General features: G+C 38.2%; 1 protein-coding gene across 2 annotated transcripts in view; it reads right to left on the minus strand.

The window, feature by feature from the left end:
* The window catches only part of Ric1 (RIC1 homolog, RAB6A GEF complex partner 1), an 84931-nt gene extending 65375 nt beyond the window's left edge, over positions 1-19556 (minus strand). Inside the window, exons 1-3 of one of the 2 annotated variants that reach the window (XM_028764060.1) lie at positions 19179-19556; positions 8152-8259; positions 731-810 (exon numbers count right to left, since the gene is read on the minus strand). In XM_028764060.1, coding sequence (XP_028619893.1) covers positions 731-810; positions 8152-8259; positions 19179-19322 — 332 coding nt within the window. In that variant the 5' untranslated portion in view covers positions 19323-19556. The remainder of the gene's footprint in view (positions 1-730; positions 811-8151; positions 8260-19178) is intronic. The other variant, XM_028764059.1, reaches the window with a different exon arrangement.
* Between the last annotated feature and the right edge of the window lie 5490 nt (positions 19557-25046).

Consider the following 25046-nt stretch of genomic DNA (forward strand, 5'->3'; position numbering starts at 1 on the left):
AACATATACTATCTATATTTTAGACTATATATTTTAACAATTGTTTAATATTATATATCAATATATGGTTCTATATCTATTAATATATTACATACTATAATATATAAATTTCATATATATATATTAAGACTCTTTGAATCTTCTCAGCAGTTTCCTCTTAATCATATTGGCAGTAATCTCTCATGTAACATCAAGCAAACTTCTGATATATAGGTAGATTGACCCCAGAAGAAAATATGTATTTTAAAATTATATGTTGTTTTATTTAAAAGTGAAGCATACTATGGAGGAAATGTGCAAAACACAATGATAGTTTAAAGACTTAAGGAGCAAAAGTCCATATTCCCCCAAAGTTGAACTAAGAGGTATCAACTGTGTGTCTTTTCCTACGGATAAGAGCAAAGGAGCCTGTCATTGACTAAGATCTCCCCTCTTCATATAATCTCTCAGCTCTCTAGTCTAATAAAGACTGGAGAATATCTGACTGGAGTATGTAAGTAGTAATTCTGAAGCCCAAGACCCACAACAATACTCAGTGTTCCTTGACTTACTGAACTTCCTATTTCTTAAATTTAAAAAATGACAATTCAAAGACTAGTAATTTCTGAGGCACCACTTTAGAAATGCTGGCAACTTAACATCTTAATGACTTTAGATAACCCCAAAGTATTTTTTTTAAATATTAAGCATGCAAGCCATGTATTAAAAGAATAAAAATCAATAAACTTACTTGGGATACACTGGTTCATAAAGGTATTTGTCCCCTCTTGAAGATGTAATATGAAAAAACAAGATGTAGCCATTTGCTGTCTGAAAGAGAATTTTATTAACCATGAATTAGAATGTTATAACTGTCATCTTAGGCTTTAATTTTACAGGACTATAACCCTCCTTTAAAGAATTATAGTCTCTTTTTATATGTAAAATGACTTAATATAAGCCATTTTAAAAAGTGTTCAACAAATTTTAAAAATATTTTATAAACTATGTAACTGAAAACTGAAATATTTTATGAAACTATGCAAAATACACAGCACTCTTTGAACTCTATAAAAGTGTGGCAAATAATTTTTCCAAGTTTGAAAAGCAATACAACCAAATAGTAAAAACATAAAATGTCTGATTGTACCCCCAAAATTATCATTTATCAAAAAAGCATGATTTATATAGTTAAAAATAAAAATTAATCTCTTATTATAAAACATACTGTGAGACACTAGGAAAAAATAGTAAGAGCAAATCTTAAAATTTCAAAATATAAACATCAGCTAAAAGTCAATTTCTAATTTCTAAGATATGAACATTTGAAGTTCAAATATGAACATCTAAATATTACAAAAATATTAATTGTATTTTTAAAAAACTGTAGTTTTGGGTAACTGAAGCAGGTTTCTGCCTGCCATAGGCTACCCTAAGAGATTCTAGCTCAAAAATAAAACTAAACAACAACAAAAATATAAGCAATACAAAAGCATTGTTGTATTATATGACCATGATATACATCTGTGATTTACAAAGCTCAAACTACCACCTTACACTTACACAATACATTAAATACTATGTATCATTGCTCTTAGAAGATACTTTGAGTATTAAATCAAGCAATAAAGTGGCAGTTTTCCCTCTAAACTTCTTTACCAGAATACTGAATTTCTATTAACTCTGAGGTGAGTGAAGATGAATCCAAACCAAAGAAATCATCCAGGGTGGTTTCCTATTTCTTTCCTCCTGTTTTCAGTTAATGGAATGAAAGAAAACAGATTTCCCAGGGTAGCCATGGTTTGCTTTTAGCTATATCTTATCCTTCTGTAATATAATTTCAAGAACTAGTTTAATTTACTAGGATATTAAAGAAGAAAATAAAGATTGTTCAGCAAAGATTATCTTTCAAACTCTTCATGGCAATTTTACTTGTTTTTTTTTGTTTTGTTTTGTTTTTGGTTTTTGGTTTTTCGAGACAGGGTTTCTCTGTGTAGCCCTGGCTGTCCTGGAACTCACTCTGCAGACCAGGCTAGCCTCGATCTCAGAAATCCGCCTGCCTCTGCCTCCCAAGTGCCAGGATTAAAGGTGTGCACCACCACCGCCCAGCCAGCAATTTTACATTCTTGCAATAGAAAGACAAAAGGCTTCAAATCAAACCACAGCAAAAGTCATAAATACTTCCTACCCCATACAGAATCATGACTTGGCAACTTTTACTGCCACCTCATAAGGGCAGGAAAGGCAAAAAGAATGGTCAATTCTTAAGATGGTAACGTTAACACATAAACACTGTCTGGAAGATCAGTCACTCAAAGGTCAAAATGCTCAACACTTCAGACACTCAAATGCTAATAAAATACATAGCAAAGTAATAAAGCATATCCATGACTATAATGTCAATGAGAATAAAGCATCACTTTGTACTAGCATTTCATCTAATACAATACTGAAAACACAAATAATATCTTGATTTATTATTTGATATTTAGTATCAATCATTTTAAATAAATATTTCAGGCTTTTGTGTATAACAAACATCATGTACTTTTAAATCTCAATAACATCTACTACTGACATTTCCTAGACAGTTCTTCCTTGAACAATTTTTAAAGTCTTAGCAATAAATGATGTCCCTTTATTAGTCATCAAATCTGTTGCTATGCACTATTATAATGACCTTTCCATGACTCCCAAATTATATAAAGAAAGCATGTAACTATTGCTTACTCTTTTCAGGTATCAATCTTAATTCCCTCTGATAACATACATATATACAACCATTCAAAGTTCACTAATTTCTCTTCAAATAACTATGAAATAGTAGACTGCAATATCTAAATTCTTCGTACAGATCTGTAAATTCTATTTTCATTTTTAAAGTCTTTATTATACAGGTTTAGAATAAGAAAACATGTAAATCACAAATTAAACTGTTCTCCCAAGATAATAATGTACCTACTGTGCATACAGACATCAGTAAACACAAATGGAAAATGGTAAGAAAACAAGCATGCTGAAATAAAGGAGATGTCTATCTTTTAATATGATCAACATTTATCAGAAACTGTTCTTCCTAGCTAGGCATATAGCTTTAATCCCAACAATGGGGAGACAGAATCAAGTAGATCTCTGTGTGTTTGAGACCAACCTAATCTACATGGAAGGTTCTGAGGCCCTGGCTCAAAGAATCAATGTATCCTAAAACAGCAAGATAGCTCAATGGTTAAAGGTACTTGCTGCCAAACCTAACAACCTGAATTTGATCCCTAGGACCATCACGGTAGAAGGAGAAAATAAACTCCTGTAATTTGTTCTCTGATCTCTATACAGCACACCCACTTCATGCTCTATGGTTCAAGGCAATTTCTCCACAGGTTTTATCTTTATTGATTATATGCTACCTGTAATATATAGGAACTCCATGAATGTTGAAAAAGAGAATGAATATATTGATTTCTCTTACATCTACAAAACTTGCAATAAGTTAAGTAATTTAGCACTAATACTTCAATGTAATCTAATTTATAGGTTTCCATTATATAAAATATTTTCAATTATCAGTATTGACCTTAGGATGTGTGTGACCTCTAATTACAAATTTTTGTTTAAAAGATCAATGTGTTGCTACATATTGAAATGCTAAATTTTGTACTGCAAGATCTTAAGTTGCTCCAAGACAAGCAGATCCTCATGTATACCAGCTTTTGTTGTATAAAACGTGTGCTGTAAGTTATCCATGATTGGCTGGGCAGAAGAGAGGTAGGCAGAGCTGGAAGTTCCCAGGCTTGGGGGATTCAGGTAGAATCCATGAGAAGAGAAGAAGGGCATGAGGAGAGAAGAGCATGGGAGTATCATCGTGCTGTATGGCCATGAGGACTGGCTTGGTGGAGTAGGAGTGGCTCAAGAAGAATATGGCAAGTGATATCTCAGAGTTGACAGAGAAGTAAACAAACTAGCTTAGAGGACTTTCTGCCCAGTTCTAATACTGGAAGGTTTATTCTACATATAAAGGTTTTGTGTCTTTTATTTGGGAACTAAATGATCTAAGATGGGGTAGAAACCGCCAAATATTATTTACTACAACAGACCAATGTTTTTGACATTGTTACCTACATTAATTCAATGTCATACTTTTATAATCCAACCTACAAGTTAAGTAAAATTGAAGGCCCAAAGATAAACTAAGGAGAAAAAAGTTGATTCTGACTTTATTTCAAATTAATGTAACTTGCCCACGATCTATTTCTTTTCATTACATACATTAGGTGAGCATGCACATTACTGCAAACCTCACAGTCAATGGTGCAGAGTCAGTAGCATCTTAAGATACTGTAGCTTCATCTGCCCTCCATTCCAGAATGAAACTGAGCAGCTACGATTTTATTTCTAGATAAATTACAACTGCCACAGAACAAAGGAATTTGAATTTTTATATCAAAATAAGTCTTTCAGTTGTTCAAAAAAAATCAAGAAGGAAAAGTAAATGAAACACATCTAAACACTGGGTAAAATTTCCTTGAAGCCACTATAGGGAAAATGCTCCTCATGTGTTTATAAAACTCACTCCAACATTTGCCAGTAACCTTACATAATCTACTTAACACATACTCTAGAGAGCATTTTACTCCTGGAACTTTCTCTTTGTATTCATAAATTTCAACCACAATTAGTAATAGGTGCCTCAAATTTTCTTTAAAACTAGAGTGGTTACATCATGGAAGATTGCACAGGAATTCTTAAAAAAAAATCACCTATCAAACTTGACAAGATTGAGCTAAAATGGTAACATCACTCTCAACCTAAGTACACTTACAACACACAGGAAAGAGCTTGATGGCGTTGGTGAGTTCTATCCATTTTAAATATCCATATTTGGTCAACTCTTGTCACATGTGTCTGGCTAGAGCAACCATGGGCAATATTTTTCCCCATGACTTGACACTTCTGATTACCAAGGAGGGGGGTGTGCACTTCTAGGTACTGAGGGGGTTTCTGGGCAAGAGGAGATTTTTGGAGACTGAACTTATCTCTAGTACCTCCTTATAAGATTTAAAGAAACCTTAGGTAACTGGCTACCAAGAGAAGAGAAGCTACAGTGAATGCACACACAAGAAGAAATGACTGGGGAAAGCAGTTCCCAACCTTGCTAATGCTGTGGTCCTTCAACACAGTTCCTCATGTGGTGACCCTCAACCATAAAATTATTTTTATTGCTAACTGTAATGTAAACATCATGGTTTTCCAATAGTCTTGGGCAACTTCTGTGAAAGAGTCATTCAACTCTCATGACCCAGAGGTGGAGAACCACTGTTATGATAGGAACCTTTAGAGCAAATAAGAACCAAAACCCAACCTCTGAAAGCTGAGGTTGTTGTTTTAGACTTACAACAATACAATATTCACTAAAATTTAAATCCCATACAAAGAAACAGTAAAGTAACACACAACCACAAGAAATAAAGGATATGTCAAACCATCACTGGGCAAGTCCAAGTATTGAAATCCTTTATTTATTTTGGATTTTTGAAATAGGATTTCTCTGTATAGCTAATCAAAACCATTAAATCATCAGGTTTAAATATGTTCAATGAACCAAAAGAGTCCATGGACCTATCATTGTTGCTGTTGTTAAGGTGTGGTAAGGTCAATAGGTCAGGAGGCAACTGTCATAGAACAGAGAATTTGCCATTTACAGTTTGGGGAGGAAGGTATACAAACACGCCACACCAAAGGAAGTTTCAGGACGCACAGAAGAAAGGAGAAAACATGAGTAAGAGTCATTACCTTGGTTGACATCCAATTGAAAAAAAAATCTCTCCAATTAGACTGAGCTGTAGGTAAGCCTACAACACAACTTCTTAATTAGTGGTTGACGTGGGAAGGCTCACTGAAGGCAGCGCTACCCCTGGGCAGGTGATTCCGATTGGTTTAAGAAAGCAGGCTGAGCAAGCCATAAGAAACAAGCCAGTAAGCAGCACTCCTCCATGGCTCCTGATTCAGTTCCTGAATCAATTTCTCTTGGTGATCAAGGCAACCCTTTCCTCTCCCTTTTAGTTATGGTGTTTTAGCACAACAATAAAAAGCCCACATCACATGGGAAGAAGTGGGCGAAACAAAGCAAAAAAGCTTAGTCCTGGCTGCTTGAGTAGTATCTCTGGACTCTGGTGTATAAGGACGATTTTTATTTGGTACTAGGCTCTCAGATAAACAGAGTTAAAGTCAATTTTTCCTGTGAAAACAAAGACCTAAGATGTCAGCGTTTCCAAATTACAAGAAAATTAAAACTCATGATCAAAACAGAGGAAGAATATTTTTAAAAGTTTTGCAGTTGTCACAGTCTGATACACATCTACTTCAATGAGAATATAATTCTTTTTTAAGGAGCTAAAATTTTGGTTAAGATTTAATGCTACTATTCCTAGTGATCAAACTGAATGCAAAGCTTTATTAATGTTTGCCAGTAATGAGAATTTATATATATGACATCTAAAAAATCCTTTCATATGAGCTCCGCATACCACCACAGTCTGCCTCTTGCTAAGTCATATAGCCCTGGCTAGATTGAACCCTGCTATGTAGCCCAGGTTTATTTTGAACTTACAACAATTGAGCCTTAGCTTCTCAAGTGCTAGGATTATAGGTGTGTGATCCAAGGAACAGTAGAAGCTTCTCTTTTGCACAACTAAAAAAAAATTTTTTAACGAAAAATTTTGTTTGCATTTGTATCTAGGTTAAAAGTGCTAATTGAATTGTGATATTTCCTGATAATTAATTTCCTGATAATTCCGTAGGGAATACAAATTTTCTTTTCTGACTTCTGAAAATATTTTAAGTATTAAAAGCAGTCTGACACAACATATGATTGAAACAATTTTACTAGTTGTCACTGAAATTACTTCATAATGCCTCAGTTTCCTAGATGGGGCCTGTTTACAGTTTTAGACTGAATTCAATGTTTATCAAATCTATAGCAAAAGCTGTTTTCCATGCAAGGGGTATAAGTTAGTGGCAGAATGATTTCCATGGCATGTGCGTTGCCCTAGGTTTAACCCTAACACACACAAAAACAGCTGTTTCCCAAAGTCATTCATTCCCTATCAAGAAGGTGACTTCTTTGTGTTCAAAACAATGTTAATTTCAGCCAAAAGCTAAAAAGTTTATAACAAACCCTTACCACCTCTAAGCCATCAAACAGCTGTCGGGCAACACTAGTCCAAACATTCAGCTCTTATCTCTAACGAAAACCAAAAACAATCAATCACGGGCTTAAAAGTCTAAGTTTCACAAGCCTCGTAATCTGTCCAACTATGTTCCTTTCTGTTTCATATGTTATTTTTGCTTTCAATTAATGCCCTTCTTAATGGAATTCACTTTAGTTAGTGCTGAATTAATAATTAGTTTTCTTAACTTTTGTGAGTATTTTATGAATCTGGAGATACTCTATACAGGCTGCGCATACAGTGATTCTCAGCTGCTCACACTTAGCACTGGCACTACAAATAAACTATAACAGCAGTACTATACAGTTTGATAATTCATCAAGAATTGAACAATTGAGGCTGGAGAGATGGATCAGAGGTTAAATGCAGAGTCTGTCATGTGGCTGTGAGGTCTGCAGCTCTGCTACAGGAAGTACAGAACTACTTGGTACTTTTGGTTATCTGGAACATTTTCAGATAACCAGCCCAGTCAACACGATATTCCATAGACTAGAAAGAGGCTGGACCCAAGCAGACAGATGAGCTAAGGTAACAGTGAAGCGAACAGTAGGTGGACAGTGGCTGACTACTGTGGAGTATGCACAAGACTCCGGTTTGGTCTCCATGATGGAAGATAGAGTAAATAAAATTTAAGTTCTGTAACTTATTTTCTTATTTATCTTAACATACATTAACTGTGGACTAGGGGAGGGGTGGCTCGGAAGATTACAAAGAAAGGGACATAGTGTTGTTTGGGGATGACAGAAGGGGTAAAGTTAACAAGGAAGATACAGTGGCTGCAAGGGGAGAGAGTAGGATCACACATGTCCACAGAAATCAGCACAGCTTCATATCACAAAAAGATACTGTGTGTGTGAAAGACTAAGGTGACATCATCTTAGAAAATCCCATTTAAATGAAACTTTATGGTTCCTTAAACAAATAACAGAAATTTGAAAGGTCTACTTACTGACACTGCTATCATGGTACTATCTGGCCTCCATTCAGCTTGTTTGTAAGATCCAAACTGTGTAGATGATTTAGCTGGTTCCTTGTATGTTACAATTAACACACTAGGCTGGAAGACAAAAGATATATTTGATTTTAGTAATATATCACAGAAACATATACAAGCTAAGTTTAAACTTATAGAATATACTGGAAATAATTTAAACTGTTGCATAGTACCAAATCATCCACCTTCAATAGTCCACGTAAGTTACCAAAGAAAAGCAAGCTGTTAGCTATGCCTACATCTACTGAATAAGCAAAACTGAATCAATAATTAGTAACTTTCCAAAATAGAACCATGCCCAGATATGTTCATAGGTGAATTAGGCCAAATATTTAAAAAAGAAATTATGTCATTCTCCATAACCTTCCCTAAGATGAAACAACAGTGGATAGGTATCTTTCCTAATTCATGTTGTGAGTTCAACATCACTCTACCCAAGCCAGACAAAAGTACTACATGAAAACCAACAACTAACAGACCAATGTCTCTCAAGAATCTGGATACAAAATTTCTCAACAAAATATTAACAAATTGAATCTAACAAGGAACCATGTACCAGGACCAAGTGGATTATATCCCAGGCATTTAAAGCTGGTTCAACATTCAAAAGCCAACTAAACAAACTAAAATATGAAGGCCCCCAAAAGCATCTTAACATGTAACATCCATTCAGAGAACTTCAACTTGTCAATGAACAGCTACAAAAATCTTTGTAAGTGTAATCTTGTATTACACTTAGTAATGAGAAATTCCAAGCTTTCCCACCCAAGGAACAAGGCAACGATGTATTCGCTACTATTCATGACAATAGCACAAGATGCATGCCTAACACAATTTTCAAGAACTCAAAATAAATCAAAATCTATGTGTAAAGCAGCATGAATGTCACAGACACACAGAGATAATAAAAGGTATACACACTGGGACAGAAGATATTAAACTGTCTTCATTCACAGGCAACAGTGGCATATACAAAAATTTCAAAAAAGCAACAGCAAATTCTGAAATAACTAAGCAGTGATAGCAAGGTTGCAAGATACAAAATTAATACACAAGAGTTGATCACTTTCATATATTCTAATAATGAAAAGTGCGATTTATAATAAAAAGCACATTTCCAATTATGCTTCATTATCCCAAATGAAATATTTAGTGTTATAAATCTAATAATTATATACCTAAGAAATATTATGCAAAACACTAATGAAAGATATCAAAGAATAAATGAATAGTCTATATTAATGGACAGGAAGGGTCAACACTGTTGAGATATCAATTCTTCCTAGATGGATCTACAAATACACTGCAATCCTAGCCCAAATCCTAGTAGCTATTTGGAGGATGCCAACAAATTAGCTCTAAACTTTAGATGAAGAGTTTTGAGACAAAGAGTGATGAAGAATGTTAGAGTGCTAATGCTAAGACTTATCACTATAAAGCCACAGTAAACATTCAGATAGAGATAGAAAAACTGATCAAAGAAACAGCACAGAGAGCCTAGAAACAGATTCACAGTCAACTGGTTGTTGTCAAAGAGCAAAGGCAATACAGTGCTAGAATAAACGGAAATCGATTCACAAGAGTTCATCAAGATGCATTCCTTACACAACTCTGAGGAATTCAAAATAAATCAAAATCCTGTGTGTAAAATATAAAATTCCTGGAATATGACATGGTAAAAACCTAGATGACCTCAGATTCAGCAGTGACTTCCTCCAGATTGAAAATATCTAGAGCAAGTGATTCATAATTCATTAAAATTAAAAGCTGTTCTGTGAAACTGCTATTAAGAGAATGAGGACAGAAGGCATGGAGTAAGACATGCTTGTAAACACCTAATAGTGGACTGCTATAAGAAAATATACAAATGTAAAATTCAGTAACAAACAAAACAACCCAATTGAAAGTTGGGCAAAAGATCTAAATAATCGCCAAGCAAGAAAAACATATGGAAAACAATCTTCCCACAAGATATTCATCATCCTTTGTCCTTAGAAAAATAAACAACAAGATCGGTACCATTAAATACCTATTAGAATGGTTAACATTAAGAAGATTGATACCAAATGCTAGCAAGGATTTAACAGAACGACAGGAATTCACATTCTTTGCTACTGAAAATGCAAATGATCTGCCCACTTTACACAACTGGCAGTTTCTTACAGAATCAAGCACACTAATCATCTAAGGTAGCACTTACTCGTTACTTATCAAAGTGAGCTAAAAACATGTTCACACAAAAGACAGTTTAAAGGCACGAGTGTGGTGTCTCTCAGCACTTAGGAGGCTAAGGCGAGAGAATTTAAGGCCAGCCCGGGTTAGTGAGTTTGGGACTAGCTTGGGCTACACAGTAAGAAGGCCCTGTTTAAATGGCAGCAACAACAAAAGTAGAACACAAACATTACAGTAGTTTCATAAACACTGCCAAAACTTGGAAGTAATCATGATATCCTTTTAGTAATTGATTAACTATGGCAGATCCAGACATCAAGACATGAAAAACATGGAGGAGCCTTAAAAGTATTATTACTGGAAAAAGATGAACACTATACAATTCAAATTATATATGATACTTGGAAAAGGACAGACAGACTTTTTTGGTTTGGGTTGTGGGTTTTATTGTTGTTGATTTTAAATCACGGCTATGAGGGCTGGAAGAAGGAAATGAGTAGATATGTAGATCACTGAGAATTACTTACTGCAGCAAATATTCTGTATGTTATGGTCTGGGCCATAAATGGTCCCCAAAGACCTGGGTGTTTTAGGCTTGGGTCCTAGAACCTGGTGCTATTGGGAGGTAGGAGGAAGTAGGACCCTAAGAAATGAAATTAGTTATTGGGGGCATGCCCTTGAAAAAGATACTGGACAATGGTCTCTCCTTTCTGCCCCTTCTTTCTGTTCTGGGATGCCATGAGGGGAGTGGCTTCCTTTGCCACGTATTCACATCATCATGTATGACCTCTCTACAGACCCCAAACCAACAGGCTTTCCCAACAGGGGCTGACACCACCAAACCATGACTCAAAACAAAGCTTTAAGCTCATCATCTCAGATATCTTGGAAGAGTAACAAAAAGTTGATTAACACATACTATACTATTATACATTTCTCAAAACCCACAGAACCCATAGAGGATGGCAAGAGGGAACAGTAAGGTAAATATGGACTTTCCATAATAACCACTGGTCAGTGCTGGCTGTAACAAATGTGGTATGAGGGGAAGTTATTGAGGGAGGGGCAGGCAATATTTGAGATTCTCTGTTCTTGCTGCCTAAATACGCTTTTAAAAGTGAGTTTAGTTTTAAAATAAAAAGCATAAAGATTTCAGTCAATATCTATTAAAAGTTACAAGATAGAATATAATAAAAAAACTACCAAAATTGTAATTTTGTAAAGTTTATAACCTACTCTGGAAAACCATGATGCATGTAAGTAGGAACCCAGGGAGACAGCGCAGCACACAAGCCCATTCTAAGCAATGTGGTGATAATGTACTTGGACAGCTCTTCAGTTTCCCTTTTTCATACTCATATCATTGTTAGGTGGCATGAAGGCTCCAAGTAATAAAATAATGGAAAACACAGCCAAGACAGACTTCAGGGGAACATTTTAAGGAATATGGGTAAGTAGTACTCAAAGAAGGAACATCAACAAAAGCTCAAGGGGCACTCAAGACTATAGGGAAGTGGCCTGACTGATACATTGATTATAGGGAACTTTCTAAAAAAAACCAAAAAACAAAACAAAAAAAAACTAATGTTTAAGCAAAAGAGTTATGTAACAATTGACTAACTACCAGAGGATCTCAAATACAGTGATTTTTCAGCCTTAACACTATAAATATCAAATTATTTTTGATATTTGTGGTTTCCAAATATTTTCCAGTCACCTAAAATTCATAGAACCCTGGCTAAATAATAATAAATTGTACAGATACTCCAAAGTAAAGTACTGATTAGATAAGAGTGAGGTTTAGGTAACAGCCCACACTATCAAAAATGGAAAAGTAAAAATATACAAAATTACTTTCCATGAAATAACTTCAGATAATGGCAAAAAAATATAATTAGACTAGCATTCCTTTAGACAATAAGAAAAAAATCTAAGAAATAATATGTAAAACTCCCAAAGCAACCTAGTGTGGGCAAAAATGAGAAAGCAGCCTTGCTTGAAAAGCAATGCTTATCCTGTCTCAACCTCATAAGTAGCCAGAATTTACAGGCTTGTACCGTGTCCAAGACACTCTGGCTAATATGAAATGAGATAGTTTTGCTGCCTAAAAAGCTTTAAATTTAGTTTTAAAAATAAACCGTAAGTGCAAAATTTACAATAAAAGCAGAAGTCCAAGGAAGAAATGCCATAGAGAAAACCCTAAAGATTACATAACTAAACATAAGCACACAAAGTCAGTAAGGGTACAAGATATAAAAACTACGCACAAAACCATTGTTTCTTTACACTAAAAACAACCTGAAAAAGAACTTAAGAAAGAAATCCTATTTATAAACAGCATCCAAAAGTAAAATAGTATATAAACTAACTAACCAGGCTACACTGAAACTGTAAGACCCTGAGCATGACACAAATGGAAAAAACATCCCATGTTCACGGATGACGAGTTGACATTGTTTCAACGTGCATAACATCAATACAAACCCTATTAAAATTCCAATGATATTTTTCATAGAAATTTACAGAACAATCTTAAAATGCATAGAGAACCCAAAAGACCAAATAGCGAAAGCAATCAAATGAAAAACAATACTTCACTCATACTACCTGGTTTCTAAGTATAGTGTTTAGCTACAGCAATCAGGATAGCACTATATTTGGATAGAAGCAAGGCACAGATATCAATGGAACAGAAGAGAACGCCTACAGAGAAACCAAGCATCCCATCCCAACATCCTCATACACTATTACCTCATCTTTGATTAAAGACTCTAAGATTGAACAAAAGGGAAAACGGCCTTTTCAACAAATGGTGCCAGGAAAACAAGATATCTAAATGGAAAGCATAAAACACTCATCCACAAAGGTCAAGTCAGGGCAAACTGGAGACTTAAATTAAACATAGGCCCTGGAACAACCAATTTCCTGATGAAAATGGAAGGAAAACTCCCCAATATTGGTCTTGGTAAAACATTTTGGATGGCACCAAAAGCAAAGAACCAAAGCACAAATAAACAGCAGGAATATATGAATCTCAACCAGCAAGGAAAACAGCCGATGAAATGAAAACACAACCTCTGCAAAGAGAGAAAGTGTACACCATGTACAGATACAATTCATAAAGTTAACAGCAAAAATAAAAACATTTAAATCAGCGATGGGCCTGAACTGACATTTTTCTCCCCCACAAAACACAGTAAAAACAGCTAGTAGGCCAATGGGTACTCACTATTGCTAATGAGCAAGAAAGACACATCAAAGCTGTAAGAGAGAGCTTCTGGACCTGCTGGGATGGTTTTCACCAAGAAGTCAAATGATAAAATGTTGGTGAAGGTATAGAAACAGGAACTTTTCGAAACTGTTGGTGAGACTGTAATTGATACAGCAACTACAGAAAACCATATAGAGTATTCTTTATAAATTTTTTAAAAGAACCATATAGTTTCATAATCCCATTTCTTTAGTATCTGTGTGCACATCTGAACACAGATGTGGTATTATTCCAAACATGTACAAAAAAGGAGTTGAAATCAGTATTTTGAAAGGTATCTAAAGCATTACTCCAGTAACTGTAATGTGGAAACAACCTAAGTGACTGTCAACAGATGAACTGATAAAGAAAATGTGGTGTGTATAAAATGAGATATTATTCAGTCTTTTTTTTTTAAAAAAAAAAAAGAGGAAATCTTGATACTTAGTACAACACAGATGAACTTTTAATGAAATAATGTTAAATACTAGCCAGACAAAAGGATGGCATATACTACATAAGCTACCACATATGCAAAATCTCAAGAAGTAAAACTCATAAAGGCCAAGAATAGAACAGAGATTACCAGAAGTCTAGAGTGGAGGAAATGGGGTGATTTGGGTCAAATACAAATACACGGTTATAAGACTAGTCAATTTTTGTGATTTTATGAAGAGTTTGGAGACTAGAGGTAATAGTATTATATACTTGAAATTTGCTCATTATTATACAATAGTAATATGTGTGTTGGGTGGGGGCCATGCATGTGCTACAACGTGTGTGTGTAAGTCAGAGGCCCAAGAGATTTTTTTATAGGTCTGAGTGTGTGTCTACATGTATGTATATACCCCAAATGGGTACCCTATGCCTGTAGAGGCCAGAAGAGAGCATCAGCATGTGAACTAAACCTGGGTTCCCTCCAAGTAAGTGCTCTTAACCATCAGGCTATCTCTATAGACTGAGGTAGATCTTAAATGTTTTCATCACACATAAAGGAACTATGTGAGGTGGTGGACATGGTTATTAGCTTGACTATACCTATCATTATACATGTATATAAAAACATTTTACCATACATCATAAGTATTACAATTTTTGTCATATATATACTTCAATAAAGCTAGAGGAAAAAAACCTCAAAACAATACTTCATCAATAAACGAACCCTTCTGGTTATGGTAGGTAATGATGACTCACGGAGAAAGAGGATTGCAACAGAAGCTGAAGGATAGGTAATACACTACTAATCAGACACGAGGCAGGAGAGCATTCCAGGACAGGAGTGGCTCTCATATCAAACTACGGAGTTTGAACTTTATTCTTTAACAAAAAGTGAACCCTAGAAGACTTTCAGACATGTGAATTTATAAGGAAGGGCTCTGGAGGCAGTAACAGAACAGAGCTGAAAAGGTGAAATTCGACTTTTAGAAAAAGGGAGACAGAAATTAAACAGCCTTCCAGAGGAAGCACAGCTAATTATATACTTATAGCTTGGTTCCTGAGACATCTACCTTACTATGATTTCCATGGACACAGTTAACAGGGATTTTTCACTATAAGCACACATCAACAGGAATGCAAGTTTCTGCTCAGGGTTACTCAAATACATTACTTATGAGACAGTGATGAATTGCCAATTTCAACTTTTTATTAGCTACCCACAGTGCTAACTCAAAAGACTTTCATTCTCTGGGTGTGATGGTGACTTCCAGGGCAGCCAGTGATACATAGTGAAACTCTGTCTCAGATTAAAAAAAAAATAATAATAACAGAAGGCTTTCATGTATCATATTAACACACATCATTGGGCAAAATGTTTCTCTAAATTAAGCCTCTTCATTACTTTCATGTGCTATCTATTTTTGCTATCCTTTACAATTAGTATTCAAAAAAAAACTTCTGAAAGTAATTTAAATATTTTGAAATCAGTGACCTGAAAATTGAGATGAGTACATATCTAATTCAGAATGGAAACATCCTAAATATTTTAAGGTTCACATATGTAGTCCTTCATAGTTAAAATTAAAAGAATATCCATGGTCCTCGTTATACTACAAAGCGCACTTCATCTCACGCAATACTCACTTTATGGAGCAGCTCTATCCCCAAACTGAATTCTACAATACTCTTCATAGAAACAACCATCCCATCCATAAAGCCCTATACCTCTATCACCTCATCCTAACAGATATACTAAATCTTTTTTCTCTTCCCTCGTCCTCCTTCCAGCCCACCCTCCCTTCTTTTCTTCAACAAGGTCTTACGCTAGCCCAGGCTGGCCTCAAATTCACATCAGTTCCTGCCTTGTCCTCCCAATCTCAAGTCCTGGGATTACAGGAGGGACCCAGGAGGGGGCCACCAAGCCATGTTCTAAATATTTAAAAAACATCCACTTAAGGCTTCAAAACTGTGGGTAACACTATTATAGACTTCAGTTGGCTTTTAAGTTACTTTGTTTGCTTGTTTATTTATGTGTGGATGTGCAAGCACGAATGTGTGGCACAAGCATGAAGGTGAGAACAACCTGCAGGAGTGACTGACTCTCTCCTGGGACTATGTGGGTCACCAGGGATTGCAGCACTCTCCCCACTGAGCCTGTATTTAGGCCTGGCTGGCTCCTGGACTAGGTTTTAGAATCAGTGTCCAAAGGGCAAACCTCTACTAACACATCACACTGAAAACCAAGCAATAAACCCAATTTACTGATAAACTGTGGTGTTTTAATTATCAAAAAGTGAAGTGGATATCTAGAAAAATGTTTGTTATAAACAAACCAAACAGCACTAGTATGTATCTTTCAAATTTGGCTAGAAAAATTAGTCTGAACGATATGACTCTAAAATTGGAATTTCCAAAATAGCAATTTATTATACAATAAGTGGTTCATAAAAGTTTACTAGAAGACCCATAAAATGTACTGTTATTTTTAGAGATTTTAGTTTAATGTTCCCATAGTCTTATGGACAACCAAAATTTCATACAGTAACTTTTTTGGACAAGCAAATAACCAGTTGAGACTAAATGCATATTTCTTCCACAAAGCTGGTTTTCTTTTTCCTTTTTCTTATGCATCCTTACTTTATTGAGTACTAACAAAATTTCAAACGAGCAAAATCTGATTATTCTTCCTTCTCTTTTGAGTCACTATCCCTGCCTTCAAATATCCTAAAGTTACTTTTTAACAGTTCAACTCTGTAAATCCCTTTAGAACTTCACAATAGTCTAAAAAACAAAATAAAAAATAAAGTCAACACTCTCATTCATATTCTCAATGAAGATATTTTAAACCAACTCATTCCATATTATGGGTATAAGCAATAGCCTCTTTGATTTACATAGAGATAGTTTTGCTTTTAACATTTTGTAACCTAAACACTGTGTTGTAAAGTTTGGAAATGAGAAAATTAAAATGAACGTTCTCACAGGATAAGAAAAGCTACAAGCATATATCCCAAGAGCAGAAGACTTGGTAGGTGGAGCCTGGCACTGTTCCACAGTCACGTAGTCACATGATCAGAACTTAGAATCATCTCATTTAAGCCTGATTTCCTAAGTCACAAAGCTTGTGCTCAGAGTTGCAGGTTAATCAGCATGTAAACCCAGAGTGCCCTGTAGGCTCCCTAAGGTAGTCCAGAAATTTATTTTACTTCATGCCTCTGAACTTATACATTCCCCGAAATCTGCCCTCTGAAAACGTTTTATTTCCCTGTGTGTGAGATATTGGTTTTTTGCATGTATGTAAAGTTCTACATACACTAGAGATCAGTAGTAACCAAGGTACTTTTGTAAAACTCAGGTGTATAGAGTGGGAGTTTGAAGGAAATGGGTAGGGGATGCTTAAATTCCACAATACTACATCTAACTCCAAATCCAAACAGATTTTATTAATGTTACAATGTCTCTAAGACAACTGAGACTCATTTTAATGTTCCTTTGGGGTGGAGGGGGAGGGGGAGAAGGTAGCCTACAACCTTCTGGCCTACCATGCTAAGCTTACATAAATCAGATTTGTATCTTTAGAGGTTAAAATAATTAAAATGTTAGGCTTTACAAAGTGTTACATTCGAACAAAACTACTAAATTTAGAAAACAATGTGAAATTCAACTTCTAATTATGCTCTTCCAAGCAACTATTAACTTTAAATAGTTGCACTAAATAAAAGTTGTTCAACTGCCATATATGTTGAAAACGGATCTCACTTAGGTACCAACTTGTACATACAACGCGTATATTTAAAAATTCAATTAAGCACGGATCTGAGTATCATATTGCTGATGCTGTAATTGTTAGTAACCTGCGGTTTTCTGATACCTTTCTGAAAATTAGGTCAGCCAAAACTTAGTGACAAATGCTCTGATTTACAGCCTAACTATGTAACAGTAAAAGAGAAACCTAAATTACTTAAATTCTAGCATCGGTTTTACCACAGCTGTGCGTGAGGACAATCAAGGACATTATCGGCATACCGTGGTAATAAGCAGAGATCTAAAGGGTTTAATCAAACCCAAACCAGTGCTTCCTATATCTAGTAGCAAGATCAACCAATTTCTTTTCAAGAAGACCGCCACTCTGACATCGATTAGTACTGTCTCTTTGAATGGGGAGGGGGCAATCTTAAAACTCAGAATTCTGTAATTTTTACAGACAGATGTCCAGGAGCAACAAAGACCGGACGGGGGCTAGCCCACTCACCCCTTACTTTTCAAGTTAATTCTCTTATCTACTCGCAACTCAAGGCACGGGAGGAAAAAGAAAAAAAAAAAAAGCCAGGCCTGAAAGCAAAGAATTCTGACCCCATGCTCTCTCCAAGCCTTATTATTTCCAGGTGCGGCGCAGACAGATGTGAGCTACTCCACCATCGCAGCAGCTCTCCAGAGTCCAAGAGCAGCCAAGAAAAGGACTGGAGTCAGTGATGTATGGGGGTTGACCCAGAGCTAAGTTACCAGACATCTACACACAAACCCAACAAGTCTTAAGTTTTTAGAAATCAGTTACAACGGGACTGTAAATTCTGACCCTCGTTAAAGACCAACAGGCTTTCCGGAACTCCACTAAACGACGACCTTTAAAGTAAGGGGGGAGCTGGGACGCCACAGCCGCCGGAGTGCTGGGGGACGCTCCAACAGATTGGCTCGGCGGCAATGGGGGGCAGAGAAGCAGGCAAGTCTGGGCTCGGCCAGGGAGCTCCGGGCCTGGCGCGCGGCTGTGGGCGCCACGCGGGGGCTGGGGTGCTGTGGAGCCTGCCCGCGCGTGGCTCCAACCCGAGGGCGAGGGTCGCTCGGGGGAAGTCGGGACCGGCCGGAGTCGTTCGGAGGAAGTCGGGACCGGTCCGGGGTCGCTCGGCGGCAGTCGCGCCAGTTCCAGGGTCACTTGGGGGTAATCAGGTCGGTTCCGGGGGCCGCCCGGGGTTCGTCGGGACCGGACGGTGGTCGTCCGGAGGGGGTCAGGACGGGGCCAGGGTGGTTCGGGGAAAGTCGGGATTAGATCCGGGCCTCTCGGGGGAAGTCGGGACCGGACAGGGGCCGCTCGGAGGAAGTCGGGACGGCGGCGCCTACTTACTCGGCTGTACCAGATGCTGAGGCGGGCCGGGGCCAGCACGGCGAAGAACGCTCTCCGAGGGTCAGACTGGACGTGGAGCGGCGCCTCGGCCGGGCTCCGCGGCGCGCAGAGCAGCCTCTTGGGCCAGCCGCTCAGGAAATACATGGTCCGCGCGCGGCCCCGACAGCCCCCGGCGGCCCCGGCCGCGTCTGTCACGCTCGGCGGCCCCGGGCCAGGCGCCCACCTCCCACACCGCCACCGGCAGAGTCGGCGGCGGCGACAGCGGCAACTCGGGGCATCTGCCCGGGGGCCGGGCCGGGCCGGGCCGACGCGATGCTGCGCGACGCAGTCTCGGACGCTGACGGGCCGAGGGTGGGGGAGGCGGGCGGCCAGTGGGCCCGCGGCGGGAGGAGCCGAGGCCGGCCCGCCCCGCTCGCCGCTCGCGTCAGCACGCCGCACGGCGCGGGGAGGCTCCAGAGGCTCCGCCCGGCTCCCTCAGACAGCCCCGCGTCAGAACGCAGGCCTCTGGGCTGGAAGTGGAGTACTCGGTACGTCTTGCTGGCGACCTGGAGCGTGAAGCTCGGGACAAGGATGAAGCGACCCGCTCAGTCAGTGACCGTCGGAGCGGCGGGGCCCATTTGCACAATCCCTGGATTGGCGCGACCTCCGGGGCTGAAGGGGGGGGGGCGGAGCGTGCGTCACGTGACACCCGGGCTGAGCTTGGAGCTGGGTCTCTGCGACCCCAAGGCTGGGGTTCGAGTCTGTACCCACAGATCTTTTGTGTGCTGCGGTTTAAAGTGAGGGCTGGTGATTGATGTCCCTGGCTTTACTGAGCTTACATTCTAGACAGGCTCTTTATTCACTCACTAAACTGCGCAGCCCAAAAGTGCTTCAGTCTTATCGTCAGGAGTTCTACATATAGTACAGTATATATTTATAATTCAGTTTGCATCCATCTGCCCGTCTAGCAGTTATTAATGCTAGACAAAGCCAGATGGTGCCTTTTGCAGCCCCAGTAAACTGTTCTAGAAAAGAAATGGGCTGTTTTTGATTTGGGTCAGACTGGAGATAGTGTATCGGTTTTTAATTCATGTGTGGGGAGGGGGATGACAGTACTCAACTTTTGGACCTGGAACCTTAAAAATAGCTACAACTTTTTGTTACTTTTTCAAAGTAAAAGTAACCGCAAACAAAGTAACAATCCGGATTTTATAAGAAACAATGTAACTTTTCGTAATTGTTCTAACACTTGCTTTTTGTAGAAGTTGACTGAAGAAATGCCTCGTTGCTCACCAGCCTTTTGTGTCCAGAGTCTCTGTCCTAGAGCCTCTGACCTGGTGTGCCCCACAGGGCAACACAGCATTCCTGGAATGTCTTAAGCAGAGCAGACCTGGAAAGTATTTTTCAGATGAAAGTGTGGTTGGAATCTTGATCATCCAAGTTGCACCATTGGATAAATCAAGAGATCCAGACCTTGCCATTATATGGTGTGTACATGGAGAAAGAGACAGATATCCAGACCCTACTATATTATTTTCTAAGGAGACAGAGAATTTTAGCCTTAAAATATACCTCATAAGCCAGGCATGATGAATACCTATTGTATTGGTTATTCTTGGTAGCCAGCTTGACTACATCTGGAACTAACTAAACCAAAGTGGCTGGGTACACATGTGAGGAATTTTGTTTGTTTGTTTGTTTGTTTATATTAATAAGTCATTTGCAGTGGGAAAACTCACTTCTAATCTTGACATTCTGAGGTGGGAATCTGGGCCACAGCTTCTGCAGGCAGCCTGTACACAGGAAGAAGGAAGCTTTTGCTCTTTTTCTGTCTTTTCTTGCTCTTGCTGGCGCGTCTATTCCTTCGTTGGAATTAGAGCCTCCTTCTTTGGGACTCTGGTGTATACTGAAGACCAGCTGAATCTAGCCTTGTGCACTGAACAACTACTGGATTCTTAGATCTTGCATTGGTAGATAGCAGTTGCTGCACTAGCTGGATCACAGCCTGTAAGCCATTCTAATGAATCACTCCTTCATAGATAGATAGACAGACAGACAGACAGACAGATAGACAGATAGATAGATGTAGATTCATTCTATAAGTTCTGTTCCTCTAGAGGACCCTAACTAATACACCTATAATCCCTGTACTTGAAAGATGGACACAAGAATTATGATTTCCAAGCCAGTCTGACCTAATAAGGCCCTACTTTAAATAAGTTATACACACACACACACACACACACTTACACTTGATATACCACAGAAGAAAAATATAGATGTCCTCCAAAAAATAGAATTATCTTTATTTATGATGGCATATTTTGTAAAAATGAAAATAGTATGTTGGAGAATCTCTGTTATAAAAGTATGTTAACTGTATTATCAAGTAATACAAATGGTTTACACATATTTTATAAAACATTTCATGCTTATAAAAAAAAAACCCATGTTTTAACAAAAAGAAAAAAAACTGTACCAAAATGTTGATGTTTTTTAAATCCCTTTACAGGCATTTAATGTTTCCTTTGGGATTCTTTTGTATCTTTCTAAATTATGTTTAGGGAATTTATGTTACTTTTGTAATAAGACTACTTATAAAACGGTAACCTTGCTAATGGATGAAATGTTCCACTTGACCGGCTTCATGTAGGGTGTGCAGCACTGGCAAATCAAAGACAGTAGCACAGTAATGCGGTGCTTCAGGCAGTGTGTCTAGAGTACCAAGAGAAGGATTAGTAGAAAATAATTAGTCACCAGACTAAAAGTAGGCTCAATGTATTTGCATACAGTTGCAGGTTTCTGAGACAAAGCCACAGATGGGTTTTGGTTCTAAGCGTCCCACTCATAATGTCTGGGGACGCCCAGAAGAGCCTGTGATGCTAAGCACTGATGAGGTTTGAGGCTCTTCACTATGCCTTTAGCATCTGCTTCATTACACTTGTATAATGTGCATTTGCTTCTGGGATGGACTCCTGATTATTTGTACTTTCTGCAAACTGATAACTGAGCCGTGTTTTGCTTTAAAACAATATGGAAGTAGTCAAGGTACATGAAAAGATATATAATATACACGAAACAGGATTGCTCTTAGGTTAGTAAGATTTCAAGCTGAAGGATGAATTCTTGGGAATTCACTATGTTATTCCCTCCACTTTAACTTTCAATTTTTTTGCCAGAGATTTAATTGAAAATATTACAGCATAGCAGAAAGAGTCATATTCAACCTGGAGCTTTGAAATTAATTCCAGCTGTAGGCTGAGTGGTTTGTGGTCAGGACAGACTGCCAAAGGCCAAAAGCTTCCCTGTTCACTGCTCTAGCTGGCAGCGTGAACCTGGGAGAGTGGAGCCTAAAAATGAGGCAGACTGAAGTCTCGTGCAATAGCCAACTTATTCAGAGCATAAGGTAATTTATACTCTGAGAGTTAGGAAGATTCACATGAGTAAGATGTTCAATCACAAGGACAAGCCACACATGGCAAAAACAAACAAACAAACAAAACCCACCTTTTCCCATAGAGGCATACAAATAAGAACAGCGGAAGTAAACACTCCTGTCTGCTACACCTGGGAGGAGCATGAAAACACATTCCAAGAACAATTCTATGCTGTGAAGAAACAGGTCACAGACTCTTGTTTTCTCATAAGTGCTGGGCATGCTTACATTCTTGGACTGTGTTCCAGCACCTCCACCTTTTTCATTTCTTAATAGCATGTTATCCAGAGTGGTTCTGATTTGAGATGTAGATAAGTCTAAATGCTGTTTGATACCTGAGTATCCTATAAGCAAGCAGATTATGTTAGAACAGTGAAAGCACTGTGTGTGATTCTCTGCCACCAAGAAGAGAGATCCAAACTATGTCCAGTACATTACATTATTATATTGATCAGAAAAAAACTAAAGAATAGCTTGACATGAGACCCATATGATTAGTTATCTTGTAGACCATAAGCCCATATTTGCCTTTAATAGTCACACATTATGATGTCCTGTGCAAATGGAAAGTTATTTAAATCTCAAAGAAAAGGTAAACACAGTCCATTCATCAGATGGATGAATGAGTCTGTTATAGTCCCAAGGTTCAGGCATATACACGAGTCATTAGTGAAGTAACTTCTCCCTTGGTGCATGGGATCTTAACTTGGCCCCAAGTGGGCGGACTTGATCTCTGGTGATCTGGTTGATATCTCATTTTGCCCTTTAGTTGGGGATTTGCTATCTTTCTGATGACTTCCGCTGTCTCCTCACCCCACCCTGTTGAACTTGATGGCCCAGGGCTAGAGGAGTCAAAGAGGAATCCATAATGTTTCAGTGGCTCTGTCTGCAATGACAGACACATATCCCTTCCCAGTTCTCTTCTGTAAAAGTACAATATAGGACGGGTTAATGCATCAGCTTATTTCTGCAGTAAAAGCAGGGAGGTTAGCATGTGCACGAGAATGAGTTTATTGCTGGAAATAATCCTATAACATAGCAGAGTCTGAAATTATATTTAGGGGATTACGAATTAACCAAAATAGATGAGTCAGAACAGTCAGTTCCACTTGTTGGGCTGAAAAATAAAAGAAAGTATTACTAAATTGATGACTAAATTGATCTGGATCATGAACCCTCCTATACCATTAGGTGCGCCATCAATAAAATAAGTATCTGCCAATGGAATGGGAGAAGGTTGGTGACAGTTTTTGTGGTCACAAACTCAGTTCCTATAAGAAAATCCCTTAGTTTTCCAGCAGAAGAATGATTTCCTATCCTTCCATAGTAATCTTCAAATGAAATGTGAAAATTCATAGAGCTCTGTAATGCTTTTTAAAAATTGATTGTTAGTTAAGGGTAATATAATGCAGCAAAGATCAAACCTATATAATTGTTGACATCAGGTCCTCCCCAGATTTACTAACGAGTAAGAGGCATAAGGTAAGCAGTTAGTGTTTATGGCCTTCCGGTATAAATAGATATGTTCCAAAGGTTTGTGGTCTTGTACTATAACACCCACGGGAGACAATTTAGAATGTAAGTAAGCACAAAGTCAGTAAGGGATCCATTGGATACACAAGCGCCTCTTTTAGTCTGGATTCAAATAGCCCTAGTTCTTTTCTTGCTTCTTAAGACATTATGCAAAGACTATTCAACATCTCTCCTAGAGTTTTAAGTGGACTGTTTAGTGCATATAAGCACTTTAATTTTGCTGAAATTACACTGGAAATACCAAGCACATCTCATGAGGCCAGGGAGGAATTGCTAGATGAGGCTCCTTTCCCTGCCATGCCCTAGCTTGCCTATGTAAAGTTAGCTTTTTCATAGGCTCTCATCAAAAGTGGAGAGAATTCAGCGTTAGACAGAATATCAAATTCCTCACCCCATGTTTCAGGGTCTTGTTCAAGCAATGGAAGATAAGTATTTCTCTGCTCCAGTAAGGAGCAGAGAAAACTGCAGGCATAGGTGGTGCTATTTCTACTTTTGACCTTGCCAGCACAGGGAAAATCAAAAACCTCCTTCACTACCTTTTTTATTTAAAAAAAAAAATCAATTTTAAGGTCTGACCATCCAGTTTATATTCATTCAAAGAATTAGCCATGTCTTCGTCATGATTAATATCCTCATCTTGCTTCAGTGTATTAATAACAGTTCAAATCAATGTACAACTGGCCCAAGATTGAACGGGGATCTTTTTCCCTCGTTATTGTCTCCTCTTCAATGTTCATTCAGTCCTGCCTTTCTCCAGCTAAAGTTCCTTCTGGAAACCAGAGATTATACTTGTGCTCTTCCTTTCTTTGGAAGTGATGCACCAATAAGCTTGGCACAAGGCAGAGCCTTCCCTGGCATCTGCCCCACTATTCTCACTCACCTCCTCCTGTGAGGTGCCCACTCACCTCCTCCTGTGAGGT

This window comes from Grammomys surdaster, unplaced genomic scaffold, assembly GCF_004785775.1.
Source record: "Grammomys surdaster isolate TR1022 unplaced genomic scaffold, NIH_TR_1.0 141, whole genome shotgun sequence".
Taxonomy (NCBI): Eukaryota; Metazoa; Chordata; class Mammalia; order Rodentia; family Muridae; genus Grammomys; species Grammomys surdaster.